Genomic DNA, 27,943 nt, shown 5'->3' with positions numbered 1-27,943 from the left:
CAGCTAGTGTACAGAGAGAAAAAGCTGCAGTCAAGAAGACCATGGTGGAAGTGACAACCAAGGAAAAACCCAAAGAGGTCAAGGATCGTGATGTGCAAGATGTGCCTGCTAAAGTGCCAACAAAAGACGAGCATGTTACACCCCAGAAACTGGATCAAAAGTCTGTTGGGAAAGAGAAAGTCCACAAAGGGGCTGAAGTGTGCACTTTACAACCAGCTACACAGTCCACTACAGAGATGTATGAAACACATCTGTTACAACAGCAAAGGAGCCAAGGACCGATAAAGATCAAACAAGTGCCCATGTCGAAAAAGTGCCAGAAAATAAAGACCTGACATCAGCTAGTGTACAGAGAGAAAAAGCTGCAGTCAAGAAGACCATGGTGGAAGTGACAACCAAGGAAAAACCCAAAGAGGTCAAGGATCGTGATGTGCAAGATGTGCCTGCTAAAGTGCCAACAAAAGACAAGAATGTTGCACCCCAGAGACTGGATCAAAAGACTGTTGGGAAGGAGAAAGTCTACAAAGCGGCTGAGGTGCGCACTTTACAACCAGCTACACAGTCCACTACAGAGATGTATGAAATCACATCTGTTACAACAGCAAAGGAGTCAAGGACCGATAAAGATCAAACAAGTGCCCATGGCAAAATAGTGCCAGAAGACAAAGACCTGACATCAGCTAATGTTCAGCCAGAAAAAGCTGCAGTAGAGAAGGCCGTGGTGGAAGTGACAACCAAGGAAAAACCCAAAGAGGTCAAGGGTCGTGATGTGCAAGAAGTGCATGCTAAGATATCGACAAAAGATATTCCCGTTGCACCCCAGAGCCTGGATGAAAAGACTGTTGGGAAGCAAGAAATCCACAAAGGGGCTGAAGTAAGCATTTTAAAATCAGGTACACAGACCACTACTAAGGAGCATGAAATTGTGTCTGTAACAATAGCAAAGAAGCCATTAACCGGTAAAGACCAAACAAGTATCCAGCCCAAAAAAGTGCCAGAAAACGAAGACCTGATATCAGCTAATGTTCAGCCAGAAAAAGCTGCCGTGGAGAAGGCCGTGGTGGAAGTGAAGACCAAGGAAAAATCCAAAGAGGTCAAGGATCGTGATGTGCAAGAATTGCCTGCTAAAGTGCCAACAAAAGACGAGCATGTTGCACCCCAGAGACTGGATCAAAAGACTATTGGGAAGGGGAAAGTCCACAAAGGGGCTGAAGTAAGCATTTCACAGCCAGGTACACAGTCTACTATTAAGGAGCATGAAATCCCATTTGATACAATAGCAAAGGCACCTAGGATTGATGTAGATCAAACAAATATCCAGGGTGAAAAAGTTCCATTAAGTAAAGACCTGACATCAGCTGATGTTCAGCCAGAGAAGGCTGCAGTCAAGATGAGCATCGTTCAAGTGAAGACTGAGGAAAGATCCAAAGAGGTCAAGGATCGTGGTGTCCACGAAAAACATGCGGAAGTGTCACCACAGGACATGCAGGATGCACCCAAGAGCTTTGATGAAACGTCAGTGAAAAAGGGAGACATTCACATGGGTGTACATGAATACAAACCTGTCACAGTAGAAAAGGAATCAAGGATGGAATCAATCAAACAGTTAGAGACAGTTAAAGAAAGCAAAGATGTAACCGCATCTAACCTTCAGGCTGGCAAGTCTTCAATTGAGATGACTAGGGTAGAAGTACGAGAAACCTTCACTGAATCCCCGTTGGAACCCAGTGTGGTCCTTAGAGCCCAAACGGAGAGTCGGGTAATAGATGTAAAGGGTAAAAAGAATGATGAGGAAAAGGAGGGGAGGAAGAGGACAATTCCAGATGCCGAAAAGGAAAAGATGGCCAAGGTAGAAATCCTTCCAACAACCTCAACTACTGCTGAAGAGAGGCTGCAGAGAATGGATTCACCACAGGTATGACATGGGGCACTCATCTGCAGACATGTTATGTATGATATCTTGAAATTACTCTTTTGACTTCTCACATTGAGGCCACCATGTTAAGTTTGTTTTGAGGGGCATGGCCTTTTTTTATGTACTTAATTTTTCCAAATGTTTGCTCAAAATATAAACCGTACCATTGCAATGAGAAAGTCAGCAGTGAAATAGTACATCATAAGAAATAGGGAAAAAAGCTGCATATGATACATCAGCACAGTAGCAAGGAGTAGGTACAACAATGAAACAGTACATTATATAAAAAGGGTAAATCAAGTTGCATGTTCTACACCTACGTTGCATACATACAACATAAAACAATAGTGTTAACAGCAGCAGTTTAGAGGTTACGAGCAGGTCGCCATAGACTGTCACAGTATCAGCATTGTTTTCAAAATCAAAATACATCTAGACATTACATCAAATATTTTTAATAATGACTACCTAAGTGGTTGATGGTCTTTTTACTAGCTGCCATAATGACTTTTTAGATATATCTGTCATTTTTAGGTAGGTTTAAGTCCATGTTCCCTTAGTACAAGGATAGACATGTGAATTGAGTATCATAACACAAAACTCCTCTGACAGTGCTGTGAACACACTCCCAGAACGGTTTACGAATGAGGCAAGCACAGAGTATGTTTGTATGATTTGCCACACAGTAGTAACATCCTCTGCAGCATTTGGCATGTTCACCAGTCTGTTTGGACTTTTGTTTTAGAGTTGAAAATAAAATCTAAAAGTTTTAACATGAAAAATCCATCCACAGTTGTGAGGCTGTGGTTGTGATTTGCGTCTTAATTATATTTGTTCATTCTTTTTGAGCAATTAAAATGTCCTTTTTTTCCCCTCCATTTTGCCTTTATGCAATTGGTCGAGTAGTCTCTTAGTTTCAACTATGTACTAGTATAGTTCACAAATAATCTTTCTGGACAGTTTTGTATTATAAGCCCTGGTGATACCTGATATGTTTCTTAGCGTAAGTCCTTTAATGTTCTCATCAAAATAGTGTCGGAGTTGGAGATTGCTGTAAAAATCTCAATGAGCAAGGCCATATCTTTCTGGCATGGTTTCAAAGTCTATAAATTCCTGAGTATCAACCAACAGGCAATGTGCTATGAGTCCTTGTCTCCCCCATTTAATGAACCCTGTCATTTACAGCTATCTTAAAATCGGAGTCATGGGTGGGCCACATTAAGATTCTTAGTTTGTTCTGAATTGAGTTGTTTCAGCTGAATTGACTTTTTTCACCAACCCGAACTAGATATCTATAGAAAACCTAACACACTGACTCTGGATATCATATGATTTGGCAGCAAGTGGGCCTCCTAGCAACTTCTGTAAAGGTCTGTCGAACAGTAACAACTCCATGGGTTTCCACTTTGTCACATATTCTTGAAAACACCAGAGCATGAGAGGTCTTATCTGTGTTACTAAATAATAGTGTTTGAGGCTCGGTCAGCCCATCCCTCCACTTTTTCTTGGACTGCAAGGTTTTGTATCTCATTTTAGGGGTTTTGCTTTACCAGATGAATCAGGATATCACCTTGTCCCATTCTCTAAAGTGATTATCAGGACTATGAATGGGTAAGGACTGAAATAGGTAAAGCAGTCTGGGTAAAAATATTTATTTTTATCACCATTATTCTATTACAGAGATCCAGAGTGGTCCATCTATCGAGGTCCTCTTTTATTTGTGTATTAATATGTGTATAATTTTCTGAATAAGGTTGAGATATGTCCTTTTCTTAATTTCAAGCCTTAGTATTTTATAGATGTAGTGCTAATCAAACTTGCACTTAAGACCTAATGATGGGGTAAAATTGTACACTAAAGCTTGTGTTTTATCAATATTAAGGGTATAGCTTGTCCATTAATCTAGGAACTCCAGACTCTGGAATCTTTAGGCTGACCAAAACCTCATCAGCATAACAACATGTTTTGTACGCTGTATCTCTTATTGTTATACCCTCTAGGCCGAAATCTTGTCTTAAGGCTTGAACAAATGGCTCGATAAATGAATTAAAGAGCCCTGGGCTGGCTGGGCAGCCCTGGCGACAGTCCCATTGCAGGATTATGGTCCCAGACAGACTTCATTAACCTTGATTCTGACCACAGGGGACATATATGTTTTAATGCTCTGAATGAACTTTTCGTGGAAAGCAAATTTTCCATTACTGCTTGGAAAGACCCTTTACCCCACTGAGTCCAATTCATATGTAATCTTTTTAGAAGTTGGATCTTTAATTTTATAAACTATATTTTCTGATTGCTGTCTTTGCAGCCTCCAAGCTAATATCTTAGAAACTTTAGAGGAAGCTTCAAAATATCTGGGTTATTTTTAAATCTGAGCTTTTTCTCCACTTAGTCATAATAAATCTTAAAAATTTCATGTTTTATTGGTCTCATTTGCAGAAGTACTTGTGAGTCCTTTTTACAGTGTTGTTCAAGATCTGCTAGTTGTTTTTGCAAGTCTAAGAGTCTTTTGGATTTTAACTTTCTAGCAAAAGCAGTTTCTGATATAATTTTCCCCCTCAGAACTGCCTTGGCTATGTCCTACAACATTACTGGGTTCATATTCCGATCATCGTTATTCTCCAAGTATGCTCTTAGTTCAATTTTTTTTTTCTTAAACCCACGATTATTTAGCATGCTAATATTTAATCTCCAAAATGTTGTTTTATGCCTGCCCTCTAAATATGGTTTTAAGAGGACAGTGGAGTTATCTGATATGTCTCTCCTACTTATTTTGCATTCCTTTAACCTGTGTCTCTCAGAATTATGCCTAAATAAATGGATCCTTGAATAGATGTTGTGTCGGTTTGAGTAGAATGTAGATTGTCTGTCCTGGTTGTGAAAATTGTCCAGGTATCTATTAAACCTAGATCCTGAACTCTTTCAATCCATCTTTCACTGCTGGTAATTTTACTTTTTCGATTAGTTGTGTCCAGCTTTGGATCCAAAAGTATGTTGAGGTCACAAGCACAAATCATGACTCCAGCAGTTTGGGATGCAGTTGACTCAAATATTTTTTAAAGAAAATCCTGTTGCATACACACTCAGCATGGTCACATGTAGTTTACATTTCACCATGATGAACCTGCCCTCTTTGTCTTTGGTCTCCGACAGAAGCTCAAAATGAACAGAACTTGGCATCAAAATTGCCAGACCTCCTTTGTATCATGTTTTAAAAGATAAATAATGAGTATATCTAAATCCCATTTTTTCATGTTCTCAGTTACTTATGTGAGTTTCTTGCCAAAATGTATTATATCTTTGATATTATTTTACTCCTCTAAAGAGGGCTTGCATGTATAAACCATTCACAGACACAAGCTTGCCCCCCCCCCCCCAAAAAAAAACAATGAACAATAAGTCAGAACATTGAGAAAAAAACAGCTATAACAATGAAAGCAATAAGTAAATGAAAACTGGGCTTCCATTGAAAAGGTTATCCCTCCAAGTGTCCGTGTTTATAGGGGTGTTATAGTCATAGTCAGAAGGTGGCAGGGCCCCGTCAGTTTGTTTGTGTGGGTGGCTGTCATTCAGACTCAGCAGACGTCGTTCTTAACCTAAAGTAGGCCAGATAAAATCAAGACGTATCCCTCATATGCTAGCAGAGTGCTTAACGAATGTTCACAGTTTAGAATGGAGAGAAAACAGAACAAAAAAAAGGATTCAGATGTCTTTGGGGAATGCAGCCTACTGTCAGTGTCCTGCTTCATATAATAAAGATGCAAACCCGGTCAGGAGTAGAGGAACGTTGATATTATGTTGGGATGTGATGAAGTAACAGTCTTCAGTGTCTGTTTCAGCTGGTCAGTGAAATCCGTGGAGCTTGTCCCGGATTTTTGTTGGTATTCACCTCAGTATATGTTTTTTAGAAATCTCACGACAGTTGATTTTGGAGAGCAGTCATGCATCGTCTGGGCCCAAGTGCTCTGTGTGCAGGTTCAATGCCCAGCTCAGTCAGACCAGTACTCTCACCCAGTTCAGGTTGTATTAGATTCTCCACAAAGCAAACCATTGAGGTCTGCTCAGCTCCTTCCTTGATTCCTTAAATCCGGATGTTGTTGTGACCTGATTGACCTTAAAGCTTGGTAATCTTTGATTTTAATTTGAGCTGGGTTTTCTGCATCTGGGTAAAACCCTCTTTCACCTACACGCCAAATGTTTCAGCCTCTCCGATGAGCTGCTCAGCTTTATCAAGTCTCTGTGACATAGCTTTTGTCTTCCCTTAAGTTTCCTTCATCTTCTGGTTAATGTCTGTTTGCATCTGGAAGTCTGACAACTGTTTGGAAATATTTTCCAATTCAGACATTGCTTTGGCCATGGTTGTCATAGTCTACATTCCCTGTGTCAGCGTCCTTTTTAATATAACTTCTTAATGCCATATTAAAACCCTTTCATCTCCCCTCAGTATTATTATGTACCCAAAAAAACACGTTCTAAGTAAATCTCTTGGGTTAAAGGGGTTTGGAGGTAGTTCAGTTGAGAAGTAAATGCTCATGCTGCCATGTACATCCTCGTGCTGCCGGAAGTCCTCACTTGGGGGGGAATGACTTATAATTTTAGTTTAGATCATCAGTTTAGATCATCCTAAATGGTTACAAATACAGTTAAGACCTGATGCATTTTTGTTGAAATTCTAGCAGTATATAATGAAACTGAAATGACTCACCTCTATGTTACATGTCCTTAATATCTTTGATGTTTCATACCACATGCTTCTCTACTGGTTTATCCACCATACTCAAATGTTGTCATGATACACACTGTGTCAAAGAAATGACTGGTTCTTCTTCAATTTTTGTCCTTCAGGAAAGGTCTAGGTTTAACAATGACAAATACCTTTGTAACTACATTAGAAGATAATGTAACATGTTCAAAGACAGACAGAGAACAGTGTGAGAGAGAAAATATTATCCAGTAAAAGGGAGGTTAAAAACAGAGTCTTGCCCTAGGGAGGCTCTTCATTTAAACCCTCATTATGCTCAATCTCTTGCATATACTTGTTTGCACTTGATTCAGCGTTCTTTAAAAGTGCATTCATGACTGGTCATTATACTAGCCCTACAAGTTCAATTACAATTTCCATATGTATTTCATACTTAAAATATTTACTTTACATATCAGTCTGTACAAAATTAATATCCAGCTACATTTTCTTAGCATTTATATGCAAAGTAAAGAATATTAACCTGAGACATCAATGGTTTCAGTGCCTTAGGGTAGTAACATGAGTTTCAACTTAAATGTTATGGCTGTCTTGCGAGTCAAAGGGAGTAAGGCTTGGTACACTTCCAAAGGAGATAATTCAAACAGGATGGACTTGTTTCACAAAGAGAGTCAGAGTTCTTTCCTTAGCTGAAATGTAATGATATACGAGTGTCTGTCACATTTATTCCAGCATTAATACTGGTGTTTTTTGTCCACAATAGGAGCAGCTGTACAAGGCTGACAAGAGATCACCCACATCACTGCAGGCAGTTCAGAAATCCTCAACTGGCATCATCTGGGGTGATGTAAGCCTGCTGGAGGGATTGCCCTCTCGAGTAAGTAAAGGTCAAGCTGGAAGTGTTGTCAAGACCGAGAAACTTGTTCTGGGGGCACCAGAAGGATATGCCACGAGGAGCATGTTCACAGAAATTCAGATACTCTCGGGGACAGGACCCAGCAGTCAACTTACTGAGGTACCAGTAATGATCCACAGTGTCTTTTTTGAAACTGCCACTAGGAGTCATCAGAGTGAGTTAGAAATTGTCAAATTGTAAACATCAGGACGTAAAAGTGCAAGGAAAAATTTATGCAAAAACTGGTATGATGAGCCTGCACTGTCAGTGTTGCTGGTTTTGATACAACTTATTGTTGTTTTGTCTTTATTTCCTTCCTGTTACTCCACTGTATGTTGAAAAATACACAGCACTTATTTGATTGTGCTTGAATGACCCCAAGACCCATTTCGGGCCTCAAGTTGATTTTTGCGACTCTGGGCTCTGATATGTTTCTGTGTCTTAAGGGTAAACCACTGGAGGCTGCTTCAAGGGCTCTGATTACTTCCACCAGTGATTTAGACAGCCTTCTAAGCAGGCTGGTATCTAAGGTCCTAAGCTGCAAGAACCACCCAGCTGAGCTCAATCCAACAGCCATGGCCCAGCAGCTGGAGGAGGCTCAGGTGCGATTAGGGTGCATGCTTCAATAGAGAAAAAAAATGATTTATAGCAGCAGCTTGTTTTAGAGATATTGGTGGAGTTGGGTAGAAGGTTGTGAAAAAATGCCAAAGTGCAGATTATCTCAATAAACCACAGGCCTTGCATAACTGTCTTTACTTTTGCTTGCTGAGCACAGGAGTGCAGAGAGACTGCCCAGGCGCAGTTGTCATGGCTTACTCAGCTGAAAGGAGCAGTTCCTGAGAACAAAGAAGCCCTGGAGCATGTGGAGGACCAGTGGAGTACTGCTGTTCAGGACACAACTGCTGTCATCCAGAGTAAAGAGGCACAGCTGCAGCTGGTGACTGATTACTGCACACAGACCCAAGCAGCAAAGACCACACTGGAGAGACTGACTGCAGAACTGGATGCTGTCAGAATGTGAGTGTCGTTGATATTTCTGAACAGCAGGAGGTGCATTACAATATGCTGTATTATTGAATATACTGTACAGTGGGTCTACAAGCAGTGACTTTTTTGTCATTTATAAGAACCCAAACTACATTTATATATTTTTAATTTCAAATACTTCTTACTCCAGAATATATAGTATAAAACTTACTTAATTTTACAAAATCGAGATTTAAATAGTGTTTGAGATGACTTTACACTAGAAGTGACCAGAAGAACAGCAGTTTTTCAACATTCTTAAGAAATGGTTGTTTATTTTTATTAACATCTAATTTAATATAAATCTCATACTTACATCTTGTTTAAACCATGACACTGTAAATGCCATGCACGTTTAAAAGACTTGGCTGTTTTTCTTCCAGGTCCCCACAGGAGAGCAGCTCCAAGGAGGCAGAGCGACTGTGCGCCTTACAAAGAAGTATGGAGGAGAAGAGAACATTACTTGGGGACTTACTTGTTACCCATACCAAGTTATGTCTCCACCTCAGCTGGTCTGAACGAACAACTGCACAGACTGAACTAAAGAACATACAAGAGAAATGGGGTGACCTGGAAAGAGCTGTGGAGAGGACATTGTATCACACAAATGTCCATAAGAAGGAGACAAGCAGCCTTCTGTCAGTGATATCAGGTCTTCAAGGACATTTGGAGAGAATCGGCAAAGACCTTGAAGTCAAATCTCCTTCAGCTACACAGTGGAATTGCAAGAAGGCGCAGCAGCTGATGGTGGCAAATGCTGATGTTAAAGCTGCCCAGCAAAAATACCTTCATTTGCAGCAGCTGTCAGAGGTGCTACTCCTCAACTCACGAAGGGAGGAGGATACAACTAAGATACAGCAGGGGCTTCAGAGGATCAAAGACCAACTTTGCCACACAGAAAAACTAGTGTCCTCACAAACTCAGAGCAGCAGCAACCCCATCATGAAGAAAATTATCGTGGTGATGAGGGACGGCTTTGCCTGGGCAAAGCAAACAGAAAGCGACATTGAGGGCAGGAGGAAGAGGGTGGCTCTGCTTCCTGAGGAGGTGCACAGGCAGCTCAGAGATCTGAAGAAGCTGCAGTCTGAGGTCATGGCCAAACAGGGCCAACTGGAGTCACTGGTGGAGGAGGTGACGGAGCTACTTCCACAGCTTGACCAGGCTGAGGAGGTGCCAATGGTGCGCTCCTCTCTGGAATCCCTTGAAGAACTTTCAAAGTTGACTACTGAGAAGCTAGCCAGGGCTGTGAGAGAGATAGAGTCAGGACTGCAGACCAGGGAAAAGATGTCAGAGCAGGTTGCTGACCTGGACTCCTGGGTTTTGGCTCATCTGCATAGAGATGTCTCCAGGAGTCCGGACAGTGAGCTCAGGAGCCCAGCTGAAGTCGAGCGTAGAGTTCGTCAGATCCAAGAGACCCTGGCTGAGGCTGAGAAGCAGGCCGCTGTCTGTGAGGCTCTTTTAATGAAGAGTAAAGACATAGCCTCTGAACTCAGCATCATGGAGAACTGTCAGCTTTATGACAAGCTCACCAACCTCCAGGAGGATATTAGAGCCATCAGCAGCTACGAGAAAGCCAACAAAAACGAGCTGGACAAACTCACCCAAACTGTAGAATCAAGCAAGAATAACCTGGCCACTATTGAAACAAGCTTGAGGCAGATGTTAGTAGATCTTAGCAGACACAGGTTCCCAATCACAAGCGAGTCCCTGCAAGCTGTGGAGCCTTTCAAACACATGATTTTGGAGCACAAGTCCCAGGTTGACCTTCTGCAACCTTGGATTCCCCGGGAAAAGTCAAGGGAAGTGTATTCAGTCATTTCTGAAATCCTCAGCAAAATGGTCACCATGGAAATGAAAGCCGCTGGTCAGGAGAAGTACCTGAACAAGAGGCAGTGTGTGGAGGACCTCAGGGAGAACATTCAGGAGCAGGTCCATCTGACCAAAGATGACAGCAGGGAGCTGGAAGACAAGTACAAAGTCTGTCAGACCCTCCTCGCACAGCTTCCTCTTATTAAGTATATGACGAAAGACGCTGGCTCCAAGCTCCAGATGATCTCTGCTGACCTGTACCCCTCACAGCTGAGCACAGAGCAACAGAGACTGAAACAAAACATCAAGAGCCTTGACACCTTGGAGATGACGCTCTACAACAACCTCAGCATTATTGAGTGGAACCTGCTGAAGGATCTGGACCTCAACTCAGAAAAGGCAACCACCCAAGAGTTTCTCCGGAAGACCCTGAAGGAGTTCCAAAAACTCCCTGTGTTGGAGCCAGATGAAACAGTAATCGACAATGAATACCAGAGAGTAATCTCTTTGAGAAAGACTGTTGATTCAAAAATGAGAGCGCTGGAGGTTCTGGAGCAAAAGAAGGGAAACAAACGAGGAAGTGGATCCAAAGATCTGATGGACTTGAAGAACGCAGTCCTCAGTGAATGTGACTCACAAATGGCAAGTTGTATTTTTAATGTTATTGTATTTTTTTGTGATTTTCAAATGCTTTTTATGGTTCTGACAATGACTTTTTGTTGAAGGAAAACTTAACGAATTTTCAGCCAGCTCTGTGTAAAAAAACATCTGCAAAATGGACTGAAAAACAGAGACTGGAATGCTAACCCTACTATTAGTAACATGTAGTTATTTAACTAAATGTTTCTTATATTTTAGGAGAAAATCTCCCAGGCCAAGGAGTCTCTGAGAGGCTACACATGTTCTGTTAGACAGGCAGCACAATTCCTGAGGGACATCGAGGTCTCCCTGCTGCCGCCACAGGGTTCAGCTGGACTCTGCGCCGAACGGCTGGAGGAGACCCAGCAGGCTTTGGTTTCGCTGCAGCAACAGTTTCAGACTCATGTGGAGCAGCTCCAGCGTCAGACTGCCCTGCATCCTTACCTGTGCCCCCAGAAGGTGGAGCAACTCCAGGAGAATATTCTGAGCCAGCTCCTGGTGAGGATGTCTACACTCCAGGCGAAGGGCCACCTGCGACTGGAGCGTCTCAGCAGGTAAGAGGCTCACAGATGGAAGTCTGAGTCCTTCACTTGCGTGTAAGTGTGTACAATGACAAAAACAAACAAGTATTTTATGTCCTGTGAAAATTTGCTTTGGTTGCTGTACAGATTAATAAACTTCCTTCATGGTATATTACATTCATTTTGCATTTTTGAAAGACATGTAGCTTTGAATGATTCAGTATATTTTTAAAACACATATTTTTGTCTTATTGGACATTAACAGATCTACAAATCTGTCTTTCAGTTGTGCAGAACATCACAGAAAATACAGCAAGTGCCAAGATGAAATCATCCAGAGTGTGAAGAGCGCAGAGAACAGCCTCTCACAGTTCATCTGTCAAAAGGTCACCTGTCTCGCTGACTGCACTGACCAGCAAACCAAGCTTGGAGTATGTATGAGAACTTTCGTCTTTGAATTCCACCTTCGGGGAACTGTATTTTTCACCGCTTTGCAGCGTTTTAAAGTGAAAGTTATGTCGCAATCCAGTTGTCAATTCAAGACAAAAAGTCATAGATAATGTTTTTTGTCTTTTTATTTTGAGGTTTTGTTTTAAATTCTATCCTTATAGAAAAAATGATCAATGTTGCTTCTTACCACTTAATTGTCACTTATAATTCATCTAAAAAACTATTTTAATTAACTCTCTTTGGTGCAGGTGCTGTCTGAGGAGGTGGAGTCCCTGCAGAAGAAACTAGAGGAGCTTAAAGAGTGGTGCCCAGAGCAGAGCTGTCGTGGAGGCAGGGAGGCCACCGTGGCTGCTATCTGGAAACGTGTATCAAGACTACGTCGCTGCACACAAGAGCTGACAACTCGGAGTAAGCAGAGGATCGCAGAATGGAGCGAAATAACCAACAGTGTAAGTAAAAGCGCTTTACTGTTAAAATATCTCAGATCAGAAATCTATTATTTGTAAGCAGCAAATTATTAATGAACATTCTGTAAGAGCAGTGGACTGTTTTAAGAAAAAAAAATGCTTAAACTCTTTATTTGACAACTACATAAAGTCACATCTTAGCCATGCCTTTTCACGCATACATCTTAATGGACATCTGTCCAGTCAAAAAATTTTAAGTCCCCAGTTAAATCAAACTGAAAGAACATTTTAATGGAAAATTTTATCCAAATGTAACTTCTTTATTTTACATTACTTTGTTTGTTCATTAATAATAATATGAAGTATGATTAAGACTTTGTGTGGTGCTTCTCTCAGGTGGAGAAGGCCTCCACTCTCCTGGAGCAGGTGGAGGCGGAGCTACCAGACAGCTCCCGGATGAAGGCTTCCACTGAGGACCTTCAGGACCTGCTGCAGTCCTGGGAACAGTACCAGGACAGACTGGACTGCGAACACAGAGCCCTGTCCGCACTGGAACTGCGCACGGCCCGGCTGCAGTGTGTTCCCGCCCACCTGGAGCAGGCTCCTCCCACTCCACTCTGTCAGCAGCTTCAGGCGATGCAGGGGCGCTATGGCAGGTAAGATAAAGTTTCATGTACACTTCATATCTTTATTTACATTAGTATGGCTAAAGAGTCCTGGTAAAAATCTAGTCCAGTTTAAATCCTTTGACTGGTTACTTGCATCATTAAATGTGATTGTTGGACATCATATGCTTTTAGAAATCATGTAAACAGCTTCCAACAGTCTTTCTGCAAATGCTGAAACATTTTCCTACAAACTCTCCAGTGCTCTTATTTTATTAATGAATATATGAACCCCATTCATAATAATTTCATTCTTCTAAAGGTTTTTTTTTTTTTAATTGGCAAGGCAAAACAAAAAACTCAATTACCCATAAGCCCTGCCACGCCTGAATGAGCAATCAGGGGAAAGTGGGTCGGACAAACACTGCGGCGCCTCTGAGGTTGTTCAGTATTTAGATACATTTAAACTGACAGTACTTTAACTGCCTTGAGGCTCTGTGCTATAAATTTGATGATGGGTTTTATTCTCAATGCAGACTCACACTTTCATAGATTTAAGGTAAGAGGATCAAAAAGTTGCTAAATTGTTGGACGTATGTGTTTGTGTGTTTTTGCAGTGTGAAGCAGAGGAGCAGGGAGGGTCTGAAGGCAGCCAGGATGGAGCTGGAGGAGAGAGAAAAGGTCAGAGAGGAGCTGCAGGGCGTGCGGGTTTGGCTGCAGGCTGCAGATGGTCTTCTGTCCCAGATGGAGCACAGCAGCAGCACACAGGAGCTTCAGGTGGGACACTTTCCTGAACCACGGTTCATCAGGGCTTCACACAACTCCTGTTTGTTTTCTTTGGTCAGAATCCTAATGAAAAAGTGTCATCTTTATTCTACAGCAAATCAGCAGTACATTTATTTGGAAAACATTTTTCAGAAGATTGCACTTATGTATTAAGTATCCTTCCAGATGTCTTTGCTTGCATTCGTTGAGTGTGTGTATACAGTCAATACAATTTATTTCTGACCACATCACTGTTATTCTCTGAAAAATTGGGATTGGTATTGTTAAGATTATAATGGTACTGCTACTCTTTAGTGATTTAAAAATTTCAGCACTTTAACAGTACTCATCACTTCTTTTTGTTCTTTCTCAAAAAGAAAGAAAACAAACATTGCTTTAACCTCATGTACATTATATATAAATTAGTTTTCTTGAGTAACCACAACAGCATTGTGTTTGCACAAACCACAAGTTATTAAATGTATGTATTTATAATTATTTACATTATTATAATGCTGAACACAATGATACTTTTAGCTAAACAAACAGCTTGCTAATGGTAACTTGAAATGGAGTTAATTAAATAAAAGGTTGGTGAGATAGAACACAGCATTAATAGAAAATATTTTAACTTCAGTACTGAGAGCAGAACAGGTAATGTTGGACTTTCCTGACTCAGCCCTACTGAGAATCACCTCACAACACACAGTGCATCATTCATTTTGTGCGAGATTACTAATACCAGCACACTGCAACATTATGTTTCATTCTGCCATCTTTTCATATAAATTGCTGTTTTGGCGAGGCTGTTTGTGACCCATGACTTGAAAAACAAGTGTCACATGGTCTCACGAGTAGCTTGTTACTACCAATTGTCAGATGTCACGGTGACCTCACTGCTCTGTGCAAACATGATTTAAAATTGATTTGATTGGCAATTGAAACAATTTCTCCATCTACTTAGGCAGAGAAAAAGTGTTCCAATGGATAGATGTAAAGATAGTGAAACTATCATAAAACTAATGAAATGTAGAACATAAGTTATTATCTTGGAAAAGAACACAGGAGATGGAATTACTGGACCAGATATGTATCCTGTAGCAAAAAAAATAAATAAAAAAAATATTTGACATAAAATGTAAGAAGTATTTTAATAATCAAGCTCCCCCCAGGACCTCTGGGTGTCTCCAGATCCCATGAGTGTCTCTCTCCCTCCAGCCAGTGGAGTGTAAATAATATGTCTCTAATGAGAGAGGACAGTTTCATCTTCTGAAATGAAAACACAATGATGCATTTGTACGCTCTCTAACCAACATCATAGTTTCTATTTTTATCAGCAACATGGAACACACTTGTCTTAACATTCAGTGGAAATCTTCACTACCTCCAAAAATAATGTATTCTAAACATTATGACAGTCTAATTTACATACATTTGCATACATTGCAGAGTCTCAGTCTCAGTACAGCTGGCGTCTTCATGATTATTATGGGCTTAGCTGGTAGCTAGCTCACAATAGTGTTTTGCATGTTTTTTTTTGCATGACTCCTCAGATCTGCAGATCTAAAGCTTCCAAAGTTCTGAATAGATGCAGAGAGAAAGAGGTTGTGTCATGCAAAGTGTCCAGTAAATATGAAACGGCTGAGTTTAACCGTTAGCTTGGCCTCAGGCCCGGACGCTGTTTGGTGTTCACTATGAACCCACCAACCCGCAGAATCACTCTGCCCTTTGTCACGAAACCTGAGCAGAGGCCAACATCTCCCCATCCACTCCAGCTTTCTCTCCACACAGACACACACACACACACACACACACACACTTCTCTTCCCCTTGCAGAGGGTCTGTGTTGATAAAAGACCTGAACAGCCCCTCACCCCATCACTCCCACTCCGCTCACCCCTCCTCTTGTAGCAGACACCTTTTGTTCAGCGTTGTAAGTGGATCTTCCAGGTGGCCTTTGTAGCCAAGTCATTCCATAGACACACACACACACACACACACACATTTGTACCTCAGTACTTGTGAGGACACTCATTGAAACAATACATCCCCAAGACTCTAACCTCAGTGTAAACCTGACTGTCACCTTTACCTTAAAACCAAATCTTAACCCCAAATAGCCCTTTAGAGAAGTGAGATAGAATGTGTTCAGTTTACAAACTGTTTTTTTAAAATGTCCTTACTTTCACAGTATGCACAGACTTTACTAAAACAACCCCACATTCCTAAAATGTACATGCTTTCTTGAAGTGTAAAGACTTTTGTAAAATATCCCCACATTCCTAAAATGCATATACTTTACTAAAATGTTCCCACTTTTCTAAAATATACAAATTTTCCCCAAATGTCCTCTCTTTCTAAAATTGTAGACTCTTCTAAAATGTCCCCACTTTATAAATGCATACAACTTTACTGAAACGCCCAAAAGTTAGTTTCCTTAAATGTCCCCACTTTCTTAAAATGTACCCACTTTCCTAAGATTTCTCCAATTTCCCAAATATCTATTTTTTTTTTTTATGTATACATTTTGCAAATTTTCAAAAAATCTATTAATCTAAGCACAAATTGGTCCTCACAAATATGGACATACTAGACAAACACACACACACACGCACACACACTTTGCACTCACTCACCATGTCCCACTCTCTCATGCTGTCCCCCCCCGTACCCTTTCTTCCTCTCATCCTTTGTATCACACACACACACACACACACACACACACACACACACACACGCTCAGTTTCACATAGTGATAACAAGATGCACCTCCCTCTTCAGCAGAGCATCGGACATATCCAGAAACCCAGGTAGTCTCTTCTGTATCATCTTGCACATTTTGACTGATTTTCATATTTAAGGTATGTTGTTATTGCAAAGTGGAATCTTGTTGAAGTGAAAAGAGTTCACTTAACTATTGTAGACTTGAAGGACTTTGAAGAGGTAAGCTCTGTTTGATGAAAGCAGCACTGGAGAGAGAGCTCACTGCTTAACAAAGCAATGAAAAGCTTACAAGTTGTAAGTTCGGTGAGAGATGTAGATGAGATCGATGCCAGTGTCGTCCTGTTTCAAAGTACTGCAAGATTTCTACTATTTCAATGAAAAATTCCCAATTACATAAAAATCATAAACAGGTGTTAATCAAAGGAGATTTTTTTTCAGTGTTCACAAATAGTCATTACAAAGCTACATTTTTTCACTTTGTTATGAAATGTAAACACAGAAAATCAGTAAATATTCAAATTATCTGTTATTGCTGCAAAGTGTCTCTTTCCAGCATAGACTGCATCATTCTCCCGTCCTGATCTGGTTGTCTGTGTCTTGTTTATTTACACTTTTTTTCCTCTCTCTCTCTGGTTTTAGGAGGTTCACAGCCAGCTGTGTAACCAGAAGGCTTTGCTCCAGCGCATCATGGAGAGCCTGAAGATGAAGTACTCCGACATGTACACTCTGGTCCCGGTCGAGATCGATGGCCAGCTACAGGAGGTCAAACAGTCGCTGCAGCAGGTGGAAGTAAAGGTACACAAGCCTGTGATTTAAACATTGACAATGAATGAATGACCAAAAAAGTACGGAAATGTAGATTAGCATTCAGTCTCTGTACCACAATAAGAAGGATAGGTTTTATACATTGGAATATACATTTCTGCAAAATGTGCATAGATGTACGATTGATAATCAAACAAATCCAAGACTTCTATAGGCCTGACTTAAGAATAAAAGCTTTTTTTTGTCTGTAATTGACATTTGTACTTGGTAAATCCATCAGGTGGGAGAGGCTGTGGAGAAGAGTGGTCCCGTCCACAGACTCGGGGCAAAGCTGTCTGAGATCCAGGCCGGCCTGATGTCAGTCCAGAAAAGACTTGAACAGAGAAGCCCTAATGTGACTCAAGCAAAGATCACCCAGAAGGTTGGTAGTGACATGGAGGGCACCTGGTTGGATTATTACCACTGTCTTCGTGCAGATACTAGAATAAAACGACTAATAATGTGTAAAAATCAAGAATATAATGAGGTATAGAGCCAAACTTTTGAGCTCCTGTCTTGTTAACGCTGCCATGTAAGTCATCAAAAGCTTGTAGCTGAATAACAAAACTTTTCCAGGCTTCAAAGATTGTTTTGTTGAGGGATGGAGGATGTGAAAACTGATTTTTGCATTGCATCAATTGAAAGGCCACATTTATATAAAGCCAATAAAGGTTTCAGTTTGGTTTGTTGTGTATTTGAGGCTTTGTTTTAGAGAATGGGCAAAGAATGTCAAATAAAGAACATTGGTTTCAGCACAAAGTACACCTAACTCTAAAATATACTCAAATTTATTCTACCAGAAGTCTGTTATTAAGTTTGTTAAATAAAGTTTGTTTTTGATCACTGGTTGTTTCGTCTCATGTGGACTACATTTAAACTTAAACACAAAACTGAGAGAGTTTAGTCAATAAATCATCAAAGAAAAAATCTTTATATGATTGTGTGTCTGTGCTCAGCGTGTGTGGGACGAGCTGGACGTGTGGCACTCGTGTTTGGCGGCGCTGGAGGTGGACATGCAGGACTTGGAGAAGCCAGAGGAGGCGCTGGCCCTCACTGAGAGACTTGTGGAGGTCCAGCAGCTTCACTCCCGTCTGGCCAAACAGGCGGAGCAGAGGACCACCCTCCTCAGCAAGGTCAGAATGGCGTCATATTCCCTCAGTCCTCTTTTTCATTTCTGAAACTATGAGTCATAATTGCAAACTGTTGTGTCTCCAGATTTGTTTGATGTCAAACAACAAATGTGTTGTTGCGGGTTCAAATTGTGCAGCTTAGAAGTGTGCGTTTAATTAATGCTTATACTGTTTGTTTACAGTCATCGTTAGCAAATATTTAATACTATGCATCACCCATGTTTGCCTGTCAACACTGGTTAGCAGACCAGTCAACAACATTGTGATGAAGGACATTATGCCTGCCTTACATGCATAATGTAACTCAACAACTTCTCTTTTTTCACAATTACAGTAAATACCACTTTGTTGTGTATTTAGTGTAGCAGTGTAGCCATGTTCACACAGTTGGCTTCTTGATGAAGGTTTCAGACTAAATATTGTTTGTGTTTCTGGTCAGATCCACACGTGGCTTCAGCAGCATCAGGAGATGATCACCAGCTCTAAAACCTGGATGGCTGAGGCCAAGTCGTGGCTCGCCACCCCTTGTATCTACACCACCTCTAAATGTCTGAGCAGCCATGTTCGCACTCTGCAGGTTGGTACACTCAGCTGTGGTCTCTCCTTTTCACTCTGTATTTAGTTTCTACAGCACTTAATATGTTCTTCAATTCTTAAAAGTATTATAGCATCCTGCAGAAAATGTGGTAAATGTAAATTTTGGAAAATATAGTTCAATATATTAAAAAAATGTTGCATTAGCGGAAATAATCAAATATTTTGTGATGAATCTTTGCTGAATATAAACATGTTTGTCTACAATAATGCCTGTCTTGTGTTGCAGATGGTGTTGGATGACTCGGCACAGATCCGAACCACCCTGCAGGGATTCAGCTCGGTCCTGAAGGAAATGTCACCAGTTTGTGACATCACAACTCTCCAGGAACAGCTGATCGAAGCCGATCAACAAGTGGCTAACGTTCAAGACAGCTTCACCGCTCCTCTGTCTCAGCTGGGGCACGCTGCTGATGTGAGTCTGATGTGTTTTGTTGAATTTGTGAAGGGAACTTTGTTTTTCTCAAATGCCTACACAGTGAATAAAGAATCCAAAAACTGAAAAAATTCTAATAAGTTGGAGTCATAGGGGTCCATGTATAACAGCAAAACTATATCAAAATATCTGTTTACAAACTCTCACACGACTTGTGCAGTATAATCAAAGTCTTATTTATACAGTCATGTGCTCAGTTCTTCCTAAACACTTGACATTTTCTTTAATACCATAATATTTAAAACTGAAAGTGAAACTTATCTATGCTGTCATCAAAACCAGACTCCAGTGACAAAAGCAGTGATTTTACTTCACTGAACACAGCAGCTGCTGGTCTAACACTGCCTCATCAGTCAGTTTGCTCGTGTTATTGAGTGACTGAGGTGCATCTGATCTAAACCTTTAAAACACCAATGTCACACAATAACACAAATACACTAGAATTATGGAAATGGTCAGATATATTGACTGATCTCTTGCTATGTAGGAGGTGGAAGCCATTGAAAGTGAAGTCAAACGGATGGAGAGTGATGTAGCTGAGGTGAAGACCTTTTTATCATCTCCAGAGACTTTCCCCAGCCCCAGAGAAGAAAGTCTCAAGGTAAGCTGTGGTGAAAGAACATTTGTTTAATCATTGTTTTTCATTTGTAATCAGTGTGGCGTGATTGTGTGTACAAGAAACAAGGTATGCAGGTTTTGTTTTAGGACAAAAAAAAGACATGTTTCTGCAGGGGTCCACTTTGTCAGCCAGAAATACCAGAGAGTATCTGTTTCTTTCTGGTGTGTACAGGCTGTCGAGCAGAAGATCCAGTCCATGAGGAGGACAGTAGCTGAGATCCAGAAGTGCAAACCCGGTCTTTGTCTGCCAGAGAAGGCTGAAGAGACTCTGACTGTCTTTGGTGTAGTGGATCAGCTCCAGACTCTGCTGCTGGAACTGGAGAAGGTCAGTAAGTCAGTTAGTCAGTCAGTCAGGTGCTTAAACTGAAAGAAGCTTTCACTGAACCTTCTGTCTGCTTCACTCTTTTTGTAGAAGGTCCCTGCTCTGTTCATCCAGCAGCCTCCCACTCCGGTCCAGGCCAAAGCTCCATCAGCTCAACAGCAGACCTCTCCACCTCAACTCCTGAAACCCACTTCAGAGGAGGCTGAGGTGAGTTGTGGTTTAGAATATTTGGGAGTTTTAAATGTCGTCAGTGTTTGAAATATCAATTCCAGTGCACATACGAGCAGTCTGTTCTCAGGCTGGCCCAGAGGATAGTGACCCAGACTCCGAGTGTGAGCTCTTGCCTTCTGGCACACGATATTGAGTCTCCCACTGCAAACTTAACTTGCATGTTATAATTTCTGTCAAACTTTTAAACAACGCTGCCAGGAATTGTGTGCTGTATAGTCGTGAGGTGTTTTTATTACTGGGTGTGTACAATATGTGTTATGTGAAGTGTATGCACAGTGTAACTGAGATTATATGCAATCATACATCTGATGTTTTTGTTTAGACTGCTGTGTTTTTAATGTAATGGTGTGATTATTGTTTTTATTGTAACTGTGGAGGCATTATCTGTACAGCACCGAGTCCAAGACGAATTTCCCTACAAAGACAATAAAGTATATTGTATCGTATCTAAGATTTTTCAAATGTATGAAAAAAATAAAATTTGCAGCTTCATCTTGTTCTACAATGACGAGTGACTTAAAATCCTGTATTGCCAAGATTATGTTCAGCCCCAAAGTCATCATGTGTAGGGAAAAAAAGAAATAATCAATTTGCCAAAAACGATACTTTGTTCTGTCTCTCAGAAGGACGACGTGGACCAAGGCGAAATCAGAATTGTCCGTGTTAAAGAGGACCTACTGAAGAGAACCGGAGCGTCGCTGCAGACTGTGGAGCAGTCCTCACCTGAACAGAGATGGTCCATGACATCTGAAAGCACTCAGGTAAGAAACCCAGAAGTCGTTGTTTTAGTTTTATGTCGTTTGCCATAATGATTTCGTGGAGCACTGTGTCTTTTGAGAGGTACTCTATAATATTACTTACTTACTTACTTGTATCTGAACACTGTAAGAAAGAATCAAACTGATGAATGCTGCATCTTTACACGTGTGATTTTCAGTGGTGTGCTTCCAAAACATGTTTTATTTTCACCAGCCTCACTGGATAATAAGACCTGGGTTTTGAATATCAAATACTCACCACCTGTAGTGTTGAACGGTGACTCTTTCGTGGTAGAACAAAGTGTAGAGTGATTGGTACTAACATTCCTGCTAACCCATTCCTCCATGTGTTTTTAACAAAGTTATTTAACATATTCCAAATGTTGTGTTTCCCCTTGCATGCTTAATACTGCTATTTTTTCCTTTGGACATTATTATAAGTGTATGCATAGAGTACATACTACTTTAAAAGTGTGTATAGTGGGACATGGAGCTGAAGTTTTTGATTTGCTGTGCATTCATACTCAAAAAGACATTTTAAAAATCAACCAAAAACTGGCCTTAATGTTTTTCTCTCTGACTGCACTAATATTTTTGCATAGACCATTTTAAATAAAAACCCAGAGAGCTTACATAGCTGAGAACCAAAATAAGTCAATAAATACAATATTGAATTAAATGCAAGATATTTATATTAGATGTGTCGGTTTTTATTGAAGACAATGAAGTGGTTCATGAGAAAATGGGAAAACATTCAATTCAATTTTATTTATGTAATTTGCAGTGTTGTGATGTTCTAATTACAATAATTTCTTTATCTGCATTTAAAAAGCATATTACTTACTTTTTCTGTGGTCCGTAGTCTTAACTTTTCACCAAATTTCATTGAAATCAATGGCCAAGTTTTTAAAATAACGTTATTATTAACAAACAAACACACGTGCCCTCTCTTTTAGAGGTTATAAAAGGGTAAAAAACAGATTATAGCTGTTTTTGCTGCAAAAGTAAACAATGACAGTCATTAACAGAAACAGAGGCCAGTGTGCAGCTCAGTGTCCCAGCACTTTTACCACCTCCCGTGTGACTCTGCACATGAGCGTGTTTCCGTGTCAGCAGTGGGAGCATCAGGGCGTGCTCCAGGCTGAAGAAGCCACAGAGAAAACAGAGAGTCAAGAGCAGAGAGTGGAAGAAGGTGGAGGAGGTGTTTTATGGTGGCTCTGGGATGCTTTCCTGGGCGCTTCGCCAGAGGTAAAAAAAAAAAAAAAAAAAAAAAAGATCTGGAGCTGCTGTGGAAAAACCTTTTATCCATTTTCTTTTCTCTGTCCTCATCCTCACTCTGTTCTTTTGGTCACCTATTTTTTTCACTCGAAATCATGTGACCCGAGCTACTTACGCTGTAGGTGGGATGGATTAACGTCACTGGATGCCATAAGTTTTAAAAGAAATGATAAGAAAATATCAAAAAACTGGTTTTAGATTGACTTGAGATGGTAGTACTGATCCCCATGGCATGAATCCAGACAATATAGTTTCAATTAAATCATTTCTAACATCTACATGACCTAGATCTAACCTTTTTTTTCATATTGTTCTGTTCTCCTCATCACTGCTGGCAATGAGCCCCCTCCCCTTCCTCACCTCTACTACCATTTCTAAACTTGTCACATCAGCTGGTCACTGCTTCAAAAAAAAAAACTCCTGATCCTTAATACATCCCTTCAATCACCGCACTTTCTGATTTCTTCTTTTCCTCCTTGCACATCTGTTTCTAGATTTTGTTCTGCCTCTAGAGGGCAATATTGAACAGTGTTTAAAATCTGTGTGACGGCACAGTAGATGATAAAATCAGTTCACTCATAAAAGGTTACAAACAGTGATTTGTCTTTCAGCCATTACAAGAGATGCACTGATCCAACTTTTTCAGTCCAGATATGATACCGAACGTAGGGTATCAGCTGATACTGAGTACTGATATTAAAGTGGTGGTGTGATATCTGTATTGGATTGGTGCATCTCTGGGTTTAACATTTTGGTTTGTTTGTGTAAAAAGACTTTTTTAATGCGTGTCATTGCTGGTGTTAGGAACCTATGGTTGTTGTCCCACAAGAGACTGAAGGTGCCACTGAACAAACCACTGAACAGACTGGAGAAGTTAGACAGGTAACTCTCAACACCGTCAAGCATCTTCAGCGGCTCCTATTGAAACTTAAAATTCTCTGTTTTGGTATGGGCGGCAAAACTAATCAAAATAACAAAACCAACAATAAATTGATCCTACTCACAAGTTTTGCGTATGTATCCAAAGCCATAGATTTCCTATTGTGCAAAAACTATAAAAAAAACATCAATAAGCCACATTGTACTGTTGCACTCAGTGACATTTTTTTTATATATATATATATATATATATATATACATTCCTGCTCACATAATGTAGCAAAACAAATCCACATATTCCCCAATAACTGAACTATTTACTTATGTTTTCTTTGCTAAAAATAACAGTACCTTGTGGTTTGAGGATATTATTTAGCCTTTTTAAAAAAATAGAAGTATATCTATTTGACAGATTTCTAAGGATTTCAGTCTTTGGTAGAAGGGGCTGAGTGCAACAAACGTACCATTAGTTTTAATCTTTCTATGGGATTACAGCTATTTTGTACTCACTGCCTAACTTTCTTTAGATTTTTGTAATTGATGCCAACTTCCATGTTCCTGACAAATTTTTGAAGTATGGAAAACTTCCAATAAGAGCCATTGAATATGTTTCACCATACAGTAAGATATATAAGACAACATAACTAAAAGATGTCAATAACATAATGTGATATAATTCCATAACAGAGTGTATTAGTAACTGTGTGAACCCTTATCTCGTGGTCCTCGGTAAACTAAATGATTGATGTATTTAACTGACTGACCTGACTGATCGTCTAACCCTGCTCATGTTTCTTCAGGATGTTGAGGGCCCCACTGACACCACAGAAGCAAGTTCGTCCGAAGCTTTATCAAAACCTGCGGGCACAGTCAGAACTCAGTCACAGCCTGAGAGCATGGTAAACACAGCCTCCTCCAAACCCGACTCTGGGCAGCAGCAGAAATGTGTAGTCTCCTAGATGTAGAACTTGTATGATTAGAACTTCTCACTTTTGATCTAAGCATTGAACTTCCAGCTTTTTCTAGAGCCGTGTGCTGAAGCTCCCTCTCTGGGAGCAGACCTAGATAGTTCTGCCTGCTCTAGAATCAGCCTTTGACTTTGAGTTTTCTCTTGACTCCGTTCATTCTAAAACCAATCGTAGAACTTCAGAGCTCTTCTAAAACCTTCTCTAGAATCTCTGTTTCATTCAGACCTGTCATTTCTTCTAGAACGAAGCCTAAAACATAAATGTTTACAACCTATGTTAGATCTCACAATCTCTTCTAGACTCAACATTAGAACTCCTTAGAACGAGGCCTAACTTTAAAGTTTCCTCTAGAATGTTATAGAGGAAACTTTGAACTCCCCGTTCTTCTAGAACGAACAAATACAGAGTTTTTTCTTAAGTTCTTAGTTTATAATTCCAAGTTCACCTGGGTATAAGTCTAGAGCTCAATAGTCTAGATGCAGTACAACCTATTCTAGACCTCCCAAGATCTCTAGATTTAACCATAGAACTGAATTCTAGATCTAAGTTCTTGAGCTCTGTCTATAATGCCTAATTCTCATAGACACAAGTCTAGAGCTCGCTCATCTAGAGACAGTACACCCATTCTAGATCTCCCAAGATCTTGTAGATCAAATCATAAAACTTTGTGTCTTCCAGACTCAAGTCTGGATCTAAGTTCTAGAGCTCTGTCTATAATACCTGCTTCTCATTGACAAGTCTAGAGTTCACTAATCTAGACACAGTTCAACCCATTCTAGATCTCCCAAGATCTTGAATATTAAACTTTGTTTAAAAAATGATTAATAAATCTACTTTCTCAATGTCTTCTGGAGTCAAGCCTAGATCTAAGAATCCATCTCGAATCTTGTCAAACAAGCACTGGAACTCCCACAGTGCTTTCTGTAGAACACTGGGACTCCCAAATTCTTCTAGACCAAAGTCTATAACCCTTCCTCTATACTCAGATCTAGAGCTCAATCTGGCTTGTGAAACCACCTTAGCCTTGAAACCACCATCCTCTGGTCTAATAGAACCAAACCAAGAACACCATTTTGTTTTTCTAGATCTCCCATCTTCTAGCTCTAACTGTAGAACTTCTAGTAACCCTTTAGAATTCTCGTAGAACAAGACCTGGAACTTGCTTTTGACTTTTTCTAGAGCTATTTCTCGACAACCAATCTGAGAACTCTTATACACTTTTAGAACTAAATCTAGAACCTTCAGTTTCCTAGAACCATGTGTAGAGCGCCTGAGATATTCTAGCGCCAAACCAGATTTCTGGGTTCCTCTTGAAATGTCTCAACCGTCAGTGCATTTACATGGCAGAAGTTCTAGATTTTGGCTTCCAGCAGTTCAGAGCTGTTTGTTTACATTTGAAATTTAAATGTTTCTCCCTGCAGTATAAAATAGAGGGCAGGACTAAGTACTCAAAAAAAAAAGGTGTGTGCCAAAGACGTACTTATTCCAGACTTGTGTGTTTACATGAAGGACTACTGAGTTTTTCTATTCTCTGAATAATTCTGCGTATTCATTGACAAGTGGTCACCACTAAGATGTGAGAAGTGGTTGACAGGGTGACAGTTACTCTTTTACCAAAAACATAAATCAGACTGGTGATATTTAGCATGCGTGGGTGGATGGTTTTTGGTCTGAAATAAGCTTTTGCATGGACCTTAATTCTGATGGGTTAAAATGTTTTTATAAAAGGCAAAAAAGTGTACTAATAGTCATACTGTGTGAACCATGTTTTTATAATGTATCATATAGGGAATGGTGATTCAAAATAGTTAAAACCTTTTGTTGTTGATCTTTCATTTACTCTCTGAGCTCATTTACCAGCAAATGCAGAGCATATTTGTCAAAATAAACTTGCTTGCTTACATGCATCTGGCTTTTAAATTTCCATAAGCTGAACATAACATTACATTGTTGTTTACAGAGTTGATTGATTAACTGGGTAATTATTACGTCATTAAAATTGCTCAGTCACTGCCTGGCAGCAGGAGAGTGTGGAGAAAGATTCCCGCTTTGTTATGAATCAGCATATTAACCTTCTCTCTCTACAATGCAGATTTTGTACTTAAGAATAGTTACTTTTTCTAAGATTACTGTTGGCCATGAAAATGCACTGGTTTGACATGATTACTGATTAACACGCCACTGTTGGCAGGTGAAAACAATATAACTCCAAATTTATCTTTAGTTTAATTTAACTTAAAAGATTATACTAAAATAATCAAAAACAGATGTTACTTGTGCAAGATCCTTAAAGGCTCATTTTTCCATTTATATAAATTTAAGACGGCAACAACACCAAAGAAGCCGCCATTTTTGGAGATACAAAGTTTTCACCTGGAATCAGCGGTACTGAGATGTCTTAAGTTACATGGCATGTGATGTACCTGTACATTGTTATACTTTTTGTCTTTCCATTCTGTCTACATATCCAAACAAGCACAAATACAAATAAACCCACATCAGTGATCCACTCCTCCGTCTCCCTGTCTCTGTGTCCGGAGCTCATGAAAAGGGGGCTTGCATGGAGGGGGGATGACACACACGTGCAGACTGCACACACACCCAAAACATATCTCTAAGGCCTCATGCACACCTAGTGAGGAAATCAAAACTTTAAAGATGTAAGAAAGCAGTGAGGACACGGAGGTGTGTGTGGTCAGTGGAGATTCAAAGCCCGGTTCTGCCAAAATCTGAAGAAGTTCTGGCAAAATCCAGAATTTCTCAAGAAATGGCAGCAACCATAGACACCACACATGCAAAAGCACACTCTCAACTCTGTCATACATCAGCAGAACAAGCAGAGGCCTCAGAGCCTCCTTAAAAATACATAAAAAAACAAACTTACTGCCCCAGTTCCAGCATGATACCAAAACAAAAGCACCGTCCTCCTCCTAACCCTCTAACGATGCAGGAGTGGATGCAGTTGGAACCTGGTTGCACTTAAATAACTCACTGATGGACTGAGTTGACAAAACTGCTGTGCAGTTGCAAGATAACCACCCACTCGTTGGTTTACTGGAGTAATAATTTTAAGTTTGACCTTTAATACAAAGTTGCACCATCAACTGTGGTGAATGCTGTTTTTGTTTAACTTGCATTTACCATAAATACTTTTCTATTACATTTTGCATTTACATTATTGAATTTTTCTTAATATAGATCCCAGGATGTATCAAGAGAAGCAATTTTTGTTTTTTTTCCCCTTGGAAATTAGTGATATAAAACCTAAAATAGCTAATGTGAGCTCTTAAAATTATTATTTTTAATTAATTAACTCTTAATTTGTGCCCTTGGATGACGATAAAATTAATTAATTCATGCTCTCATTCCATCGTCCTTTTTTTATTGATATACTGATAAATTCAAATACTTGGAGTATTGACTGTTAAACACGCCATGTGTTATCGTTATTTGGGTTGTTTTCAGCC

The 27,943-nt window shown here is 40.1% G+C and overlaps 1 protein-coding gene across 3 annotated transcripts; it reads left to right on the top strand.

Annotated features, from left to right (window-relative positions):
* Positions 1-252: 252 nt before the first annotated feature.
* Positions 253-26,988, top strand: LOC121953917 (nesprin-2-like). 3 transcript variants are annotated; one of them, XM_042501196.1, is made up of 22 exons: positions 253-1,915; positions 7,381-7,632; positions 7,959-8,114; positions 8,288-8,529; positions 8,922-10,989; positions 11,206-11,540; positions 11,794-11,938; positions 12,206-12,406; positions 12,761-13,020; positions 13,587-13,746; positions 17,098-17,253; positions 17,504-17,644; positions 18,219-18,395; positions 18,832-18,969; positions 19,216-19,401; positions 19,910-20,023; positions 20,213-20,365; positions 20,453-20,569; positions 21,217-21,354; positions 22,468-22,599; positions 23,434-23,511; positions 24,309-26,988. In XM_042501196.1, the coding sequence occupies exons 1-22, from the start codon at positions 380-382 to the stop codon at positions 24,465-24,467; spliced, it is 7,044 nt and encodes a 2,347-aa protein (XP_042357130.1). In that variant the 5' UTR covers positions 253-379; the 3' UTR covers positions 24,468-26,988. The 3 variants fall into 3 exon arrangements, with proteins under 3 accessions (XP_042357130.1, XP_042357129.1, XP_042357132.1); XM_042501195.1 differs by having other exon boundaries at positions 22,465-22,599; XM_042501198.1 differs by lacking the exon at positions 22,468-22,599.
* Positions 26,989-27,943: the final 955 nt, after the last annotated feature.

The sequence above is a fragment of the Plectropomus leopardus genome, chromosome 14, assembly GCF_008729295.1.
Source record: "Plectropomus leopardus isolate mb chromosome 14, YSFRI_Pleo_2.0, whole genome shotgun sequence".
NCBI classification, from domain to species: Eukaryota; Metazoa; Chordata; class Actinopteri; order Perciformes; family Serranidae; genus Plectropomus; species Plectropomus leopardus.
This window is presented reverse-complemented; position numbering and strand designations above follow the sequence as displayed.

Coding starts and splice junctions, on each gene's coding strand:
- LOC121953917 (XM_042501195.1), top strand. CDS start 380: ATGGTGGAAGTGACAACCAAGGAAAAACCCAAAGAGGTCAAGGATCGT. Junction 8,530..8,921: donor GAACTGGATGCTGTCAGAAT/GTGAGTGTCGTT, acceptor TTTTTCTTCCAG/GTCCCCACAGGAGAGCAGCT. Junction 10,990..11,205: donor GTGAATGTGACTCACAAATG/GCAAGTTGTATT, acceptor CTTATATTTTAG/GAGAAAATCTCCCAGGCCAA.